The sequence below is a fragment of the Biomphalaria glabrata genome, chromosome 3 (genome assembly GCF_947242115.1).
Source record: "Biomphalaria glabrata chromosome 3, xgBioGlab47.1, whole genome shotgun sequence".
NCBI classification, from domain to species: domain Eukaryota; kingdom Metazoa; phylum Mollusca; class Gastropoda; family Planorbidae; genus Biomphalaria; species Biomphalaria glabrata.
This window is the reverse complement of record NC_074713.1, coordinates 12,277,814-12,286,405: the sequence shown is the minus strand read 5'-3', so window position 1 is coordinate 12,286,405 and position 8,592 is coordinate 12,277,814. Positions and strand designations below refer to the sequence as shown.

Here is an 8,592-nt window from a genome sequence, read left to right as displayed (position 1 = left end):
AAGATTACATGACATTGGGGTAATATTTAATATATATTGTAAAAAAAAAAATTGGACCCCCTCATCCCACCTTAACTACGCCACTGAGCTCAATATATTAAGCTCACAATTTACAAACCTTTTTTTTTTTTGGAACAAGTACCACTCGATACGGACTACCTGAAGTAGGCTTTCATTGTCAATGAGCAGTAATTGTCGCCCTTGTACTTTTGAAGAAAATTCATAACAAGAGTAATTGTCATGAATATTGAACTAAAATAAAACTTAAAATATTAAAGAATTGGTTTAACAAAAGTAAGGTGTAGGACTATAAATATAAAATGACTAGTATTACACACCGGCTACGCCCGCTGATTTGTTTCCAGGCTATATTTTGTATTTTTTTTAAATTTTTTAGTAAGAAACTTTTTTAACTTCCAATAGACGTGCCGCATTCAAGGAATCCCCTTACATATTTAGTAGCCAGTGATTTCTAGAATGTGTTACACTGAACTGAAAAGGTCCGCTCTTTTTCCTTTTCTCTTACTCCCTCTCTCTCTGTCTCTCTCTTTCAGGCGAAATAAAAGTATCACTTTAACCCCCCCCCCTCCTCCGACTACAACAAAAAGTTCCATGTACAATTTCTGACTTTTCTCCGGCTTCTCTTTTTTTTTTTTTTTTTGTTGCCTTTCTGGCGGACCCCACCCCCACTTTAAACACTTTCGGCCCTTTATTATTACAATGACAAACCTTACTTTTTTTTCTTTTAGTAACCTCCAATGGATCGACCCCCCCCCCTCACCTCACAAAAGTATCCGCTCTTAACTTCTAGATATAGCACTTTGGTTAGTTTGACTTTTTAAAAAACTATGAAGTACGATACTTCACATTTACTCACAATCAATATTGCATCTCAAGTTTTCTTTTAGAAATATTGGCGTGAAGGTAAAAGTAAGTATTCAATTCACTTGTAGTTGGCAAAAGAATTTCTTTACCAAATACGCTCAATCACCAAGTCCCACCCACGACGTAATTAAATATTTATAGATCTATTCTACATCCAGAATAATTCTTTTGAATAAGTTTCGTGAGTTTGTCAGTGCTGTTGTATATATGCAGGTGCTGAGCCTGTGAAAGAAATGTGCTGAGCAATATAAAGATTATTCTAGAGCAATTCAAAATTTTAATACAAAATATAGGCTACAATTTAAAGTACTGTCTTTTATCATCCTACAAATCTGGACATTCCCAACATTGTGAAGTTGATGATACGGAAAATGGAGTGGCATGCAAGTGAACTGATCAATTCATAATAAGTAGCACGAGTAAAAATAGTAGGCCTACACTCATTCATATAAGTCAAGTGTGTCTACAGGAAAAGGAGATAACTACGCTCGATATTGTCCTGCTCTCTATGGAGGTAATATTATATCATTTACAACTTACAACCGATGTTGCTATTTTTAAAATCAGATTCCATCATCTTTTTCGCGGTGTATGTTGTTGTGTGTAGCGATGTCTTAGTTCCTTCCCTTCGTCAACACAATCCACAATAGGAAATATATTTATAAACTGAGAGTTGAAGGAATGGATAATCTCCCTTCCCTCACTAGGAAAAAAAAAAAAAAAAAAAACGCCTCAGGCAAATCACTTGCATACAATGAAATCTGCCTAATCTGACATTGAATTAAACCAGGGTGTAGATTATAGGCTTAAAATATTTAAACACCATCAAGGTAGTTGTGAGAAAAGTTAAGAATGGAAAAGAAAATGACCAGTGAACTGAATTGCACCTTCTAATGACTAGATCTGTTCCTTACGCCATAAGTAGTAGACAAAGTAGATAGACTATCCACTCTCATTTCCCTTCTTTAAGTTTAAAACATTTTTTCCCCAAGGGCAAGTAAGACGCCGAAATTATCTAAAAAAAACAAATATGTTAGTGGAAATAACACAAATGTAAGTCTACCAAGGTATTTAAGTGTGTGTGTGTATGTATGTATGTGGAGTAAAAGTGTTTGAGTGTAGGTAAATTCAATTAACATATAATAACGAAAGGCACTGTTTATATTTTTCTTTTTTTATTATGAAAATAAAAATATATAGTTGATACAACTTAATAAAATAATAATAATTTAATAAGCACATTCAAAGTCAATGATATTAGTTAAATGCAATTGAAAAAAAAAATATTCCAGACATTCTGACATACACAGTGTTAGTGTGTACTGACATACACACAGTGTTAGTGTGTACTGACATACACACAGTGTTAATGTGTACTGACATACATACAGTGTTTGTGTGTACTGACAGTGTTTGTGAGTATTGACATACATACAGTATATATGTGTGTGTGTACTTCATCAGATAAGTTCTTACTAATCAAATGGCCATTAATGTTAAAAGCAAAAGAAATCTATTCAAGGTATTTTCTAAATTTGCTTTCCTAAAACAAAACAAAAAATTGTAACAAAGAAAGGGGAAAATATTTATTTGTGTGTTGACATGGAGATTTCACTTGAAAACAATGTGCAACTTAAATGCAACTTAGAAAAGAGACCAGTCAACATGTGAACATGCTTAGACTTTATTAAAAATTTATTAACTCTATCTCTCCTAATTGACAATGCCAATGTTGATTTGACCCCATTACACTAAATTGAGTTTTGGATTTATAAACTTTAATTTGTATTCTTTAAAAAGAGCATCAATTCCCCTTTAATTCGATACCAAATATAACATTTCCTGATTACAAACAAAAAAATGGTTTTTGAAGTTTAATAATAACAGGATAGAAATACAAATGAGAAAAATGAATAATTCTATCGGAATGAAGAAAAATAATTACAGAGAGAAAAAGATGAATAAAAACAAGATAACTGAGGCCCAAACTATGTCATTTCACAAAAATGATTAAAATATTATTTCCAACAATTGATTTTTCTTGCTTATATTTATCTCAATCTCTCTAGCACCTGAAGTACACAAATACTACACAGTCACCATTATTAGAGATTTTCATACATGGGAGATTATCTATATGTAGCAAGCTTTTTGGTGTACTCCATGTACAAAGTAAAGGAAGTGTTAATAAATTATGGTTTAAAAAAATGTACTTGATTATTTCTGTGCACATTTGAGCACTGCAGAATAAAATTTCTTAAGCTCTTTTGTTTGTAACTTTTATTAAGTCCCCAATTTTAAAGTTCAATTTAGCAACCTTGACATTGTTTAGTTTACAAAGAAAAATATTCATGAGAAAAAAAAAATAATCTTGTTAACAATGACTAATACATCATTAATTTTTTTGTTCCTTAGACATTTAAAAAAAAATAAAATGCTATTTCACTTGTTTTTAACTGTAAACATGTAAATTGTATAAAACAAAATACATTTTTAAAATACTACCGTTTCTCAAAAATGAATTGTTCCTCCCTATGATGTTTTGATAAATTTCACATGAATGATGATGTAAGTCTAGGAAATGCTGAGATACAAATGATTGAATTGTCCAATAACACGTGAATAGTGTGAATGGATCAAATATACAAAATAATATTACAATTACACAGCATTCATAAAACAATTATCAGAGTGTCACAATTTTACAAAGTAATGATCATAGTTTATGAAAATAATGATAATAATAGAAAACATTAGCAAAGCCGTTAAAACAAACAACTGATTTAAAACAATCAGGATTTGCAAATTCAAAAGTCTATCAAAGGATGAAGTATAGTCCGCCTTTTAATATGACAATTATCTGGTCAATGCTGTATGGGGAATTTTTGTTTTGTTTAAAATAAAATAATTATTTAAAAAATGTTGTTTAAGCATAAAATTTGCATAAAAAGTCTCATAATTACATATGCTAAGAAAAAGAAATGTGTATTCCTTGCTGATGTTTCCTCTGCTTACTCTGGAGAACTCTTTAAGACTATGGCACATACAGTTCAAAACACAAAGAAAAGATACTGTCAAAGAAAGGCGTATTTGATGGGGAAAAAAATCAACCCACTGGCAACTAGGTTTCCATGTTGCCTTTAGGTTCTCAGCAAACACAACTCAGCTTGAGTCAAATCTTTTGAACTGAAAATTTTTAGTCTACATAAGGATTCATCTATTAAGGACATCTACTGGCCATTAGGAGAAAAAAACAACAACCTTTGGTGGTCAACAAGAACACCTTAACTTCTCCAGTCATAGAATGACTATGGCATATATTTAAAAATAATTTTTGCATAAAAAATGAAGTATCAACAAAAGTTAAGATTTTTAAAAATCTTAAGTCTATAAAATGATCACATATAATAATGGAAATATTTTATTCTCTTTTACTTCTATTGTCTTTTTTTAATAGCTGCATCTGTGTAGGGCCATTGGGATCCCAATCATCCATGAGTCCTATGTAACACAGAAGTAAAAAACTCCAGAACAAACAGTGCAAGAAAGAACCAATGATACTAACTGAGAGTAGTAGTGTAGACATTCCTGATGCATTCCGCAGGCGTATCAAGTTTGTGATGTAGCTTCCTGTGCCCCAAAATATATTTACTGAGGCAAGAAACAAGGCAGCTAAAAAAAAAAAATAATTTATAATTATTACATCACTGCTAAGCATTTATATTTTCAATAGCAGGAATATGGAAGTTTAACATAATCATATATATATTAATGAAAAAAAAAGTCTGAAAACTACAAATGTAAAGGTGTTGTCTACTGACAAAAAAAAAAAAAAAGAATTTTATTTTATTTTTTTATAAACTTTACAAATAGTCATTAGCAAGTTGAAACAGTAAAATTACTAATTGAGAATGTAACAAAATAGATTGAAAATAAAAAAGCTTCGTCTTTTTTTTCAGCTTGTTTTTTTTTTAATAGTATAAAAAACAATTTTAATAATTTAAACTGTTAAATGTTGAGACCAATCTGGTCACTTCATTCCTGGTCATTTAATCCCCCCCCAAAAAAAATGTTTATAAGTCATAGTGTAATGGTGCCAGTTAAGGCTTGGACTTAGCACCATTTAATCTAAAACCTATATATATATATACAGTTTGTTGCTATTTTTGAACCCTCTCCTAACTAAACTTTAATGCATAGAGAAAATCTACAAGAAATAATAAGAACTACCAAACATTATGCTGAAAGAATACAAAATTGATAAGTTATGGATTGGAAAATTTCTAACATGTTTAAGGTTGACCTAGCTTTTAGAGATATCAAATAATATATGTAAATAACAAAAATTCAATTTATATTGTGAAGTTGTATGAGTTTTTAGTTAATTTGATCAATCAGATGTCAACATACCACATAAATGCTTTATTCATCTTTTGGCAAAGATGCAACAAAATAGCAGAAGTGAGCAGGTTAGGATATAGACTTTGGAGTGTGTTATTTTAAAGGTAAAGGTGGAAATGGAAATAGTGAAAATCTTATGAAAGACAAAATAAAGATGATTAGAATTATGATAATGCTGCTGAGCATATCTTATTACGGTCATCTTTCATTTTATCTTCATTTGTCAATCATTATTTCTTTCGTCTTGATTTTGTCACCAGGAAGATGGGTGTGCCAATTTTAACTTTGAGATAACTTTCTATTTGTTTCAATCAATGCTGACTTCACCGTTCTTTGGAGTTAATTCATATCACCTAATTAAGTTGTGTTTAAGTTGTGGTATAGGTATATGGTATTTTTGTCTGTTTTAACTAAATATGCTTTAATATAATAATAATAAATAAAATAAAAATAATAATATTAACAAAACTTTAAAACTTAAATAATGTTAGAGAAAAGCCTCTGTTAAATAAAAAAAAATTAACTATTTTAAGAAATCTCTATTAAATTTCATATGATTATTAGATTTATTAATATTGGCTCTGATAATATAATCATTTCAAAAACTAAAAAAAAATATATATTTGACCATTCAAGTTTTTTTTATTCATTAATACATTTTCAAATTTACTGTAGGCCTTCTGTTCTGAAGGTCATCACAAATCAAATAATGAAAACAATATATATATATATATATATATATATATATATATATATTTATATATACTCACAGAAACCAGCATCCATTGCTACTTCTGTTGTAGCCTCTGTAATCATTGCCACACCCACAACAGTTAAAAGATATGTATTTCGACACCAAGATAGAAATCCTGTTAAAAATTTTATAGAAAAATAATCTGAGTCATGTCAATTTATCAGATTAAAAAGCTTTACTAAAAAAATATAGAATTTCATGAATTTAAATTAATCTAATTATTAAAATGTATTTCTATATTTCTAATAAGAATATTATTACTATTATACAATAAAAAGTGTAATTTATTCACAATAAAATTGTACTAACCATTTTCATTGGCTAGACGTATATTCTGAAATTAATATAGATATAGAATCAGTGATTAATTTTGTAAATGTTCACAAAAGTAAATCAAGCAAAAAAATAAATAAATTTTAGGAAACAAGCTACAAGTGTATTATTGTTTTTCAAACAGGCCCTCATAGAACAATATTATCTTAGACTAGTAAACATATAATAGCAGCTAATAATCTAATCAAATATCTCTTTACGGTTCACAATCTTTAAGTAGTATTTCTTAACCATGGCTTTAGACCAATAAGTCAAGAGGTAGGCTACCTACCTTTATTGTTTTTTGAAAGAGAAAAAAAATAAAAGCAACAAAACAATATAGGATTAAAACAGAAGTTCTTCCTCGTTCTCATAATTATGTTGGAGCGTTAAGATAGCTAGACCAATATATAAGATAAACAGCGAAGTGATTTCCAAATCAAGGACCTCTCCATATAGTTCTTTCTATAAAAAAGAAGTGCTTAGGAATACAAAGGTAGAACTTGCGATTTATGGGAGTAGATGATGTTCATCTATTTCTATGTTAACAAAGGTCCCATGCACAAGACCATCTGCCTTTACTTTCCAAACATATGTCAGGTACTAGTATCCATTTGAGTTGGGTGGACTCAAGGGCATCCTAAAGTTCAAAATCCCAGTCTTCACTAGGATTCAAACTTAAGAGTGCTTTACCACTCAGTAACCGCCTTAATAATAGATTCTTAAATAAATAGATTTTTATGATACCTTCACAGTGTGTTTCTATTGTTATAAAACAAAACTACACAAAAGCAACAAATTTTTTTTTACCATTTCTGATCTTAGTTTTTCTAATTCAGCTGTTTTGCTTTCCTCTGCAGCCACCGAATAAGATTTTGTTAACTTCTGTAACACTGGGCTAACTCTCCATTTCTTTATTACTGATGAATACATAGAAAATCTACATAACTGAGGATGGAAACCATTATTAGTGCTTGTCCAAAAACTGTACCGAGCTCCAACTCCTGCTCTCTTGCTAAATGTTACGCAAGCTCTGTACAAGGTGCATGTGATCATATTTGAATCTGTAAAGAGTCTCTAGATATATCATATAGATCTATATAGTACTTGACTTGCCATACTGTAAAGGAAAACAAAATCAAACAAAATGTTAGTGCAATGGAATGTTATCACCTTTGTTTTATTGGTTTACATGTTTTGGATGTTCTTTCAGTGGCTTCAAACTTTGAAGATTAGCAAATCCTAGCCTAAACCTCCCACAGTCTGGCAAGGGATAGTGGTGGACAGGGTTTGAACCTAGGACCATCTATATTAAAATCTATATATACAGTCATAGACATAGTAGTGTAGCATCCATGGTGCGAAGGGATTCAATGAACCCAGGCCCATGACCATTGGGGGACGATAGCCAATGGTGTAGTAACCAAGTCGATAGCCAGTGGTGTAGTAACCAAGAGGCAAAGGGATTCATTGCACTTGGGCCCAATACTACCGATTGAGGCCCACATGAGCCCTAAGGCTAAGGGGAAAAAATTGAATTTTAGTAAAATATCCTAGATGTTATAATCTACCAAATTTTATATAAAGTAATAAACTTTAAAACGTACGGTTAACCCAGCTAGAGTCGGTGTACCAGCAGATTGGGCAGCAGCTGCTTAGATGTAAACAACTGCTTTGATTAGGTTTACTGTAAAATAGTAGTTTTTACTTTAGGCCTATAGTCTATATAGACCTAGATAATAACGTATACTATATAACTAGATCTATATAACTTGGATGGCTGCCTGGTAGTGCGGTTTGCGGGCTGGACTGTCGTTTGGACTAATCCAAGTAATCCTCGAAAGTCCCGGGTTCAACCCCTGCCCACTGAGTTCACTGAGACCCAGTCCCATCCTGCAGGACTAGGAAGTAAATTATCTTCAACTCTATTTCTAGGTATTATACTAGGTATTGACTATAGGTCTATAGGTCTTACTCTAGAATCTAGATCTAGATCTTCTAGAAAATTGTTATTGTTTGTACACAAATTTTTTAACGGACCCCCGGAAGGTTACTTTCATTGATGTCAATCTAGCTATATTCTAGATCTAGCCTTTCTAGCACTAGACTTTAGAATCTAGATCAATATTATTTTTTAAAAATCTGGCTGTAGATCTATAATTTGATGAATAAATTACATAAATGATGGAAGTAAAAAAATAAAATGATTATTAGATCTAGATCTAGTAAAAAGTAAATAA

The 8,592-nt window shown here is 30.8% G+C and overlaps 1 protein-coding gene across 2 annotated transcripts; it reads right to left on the bottom strand.

Annotated features, from left to right (window-relative positions):
- Positions 1–2,043: 2,043 nt before the first annotated feature.
- LOC129925188 (transmembrane protein 160-like) lies at positions 2,044–8,447 on the bottom strand. 2 transcript variants are annotated; one of them, XM_056024084.1, is made up of 5 exons: positions 8,328–8,447; positions 7,163–7,472; positions 6,350–6,374; positions 6,057–6,155; positions 2,044–4,557 (listed from the first exon to the last, which is right to left on the bottom strand). In XM_056024084.1, the coding sequence occupies exons 2-5, from the start codon at positions 7,406–7,408 to the stop codon at positions 4,307–4,309; spliced, it is 621 nt and encodes a 206-aa protein (XP_055880059.1). In that variant the 5' UTR covers positions 7,409–7,472; positions 8,328–8,447; the 3' UTR covers positions 2,044–4,306. The 2 variants fall into 2 exon arrangements, with proteins under 2 accessions (XP_055880059.1, XP_055880058.1); XM_056024083.1 differs by lacking the exon at positions 8,328–8,447 and adding an exon at positions 7,960–8,308.
- Between the last annotated feature and the right edge of the window lie 145 nt (positions 8,448–8,592).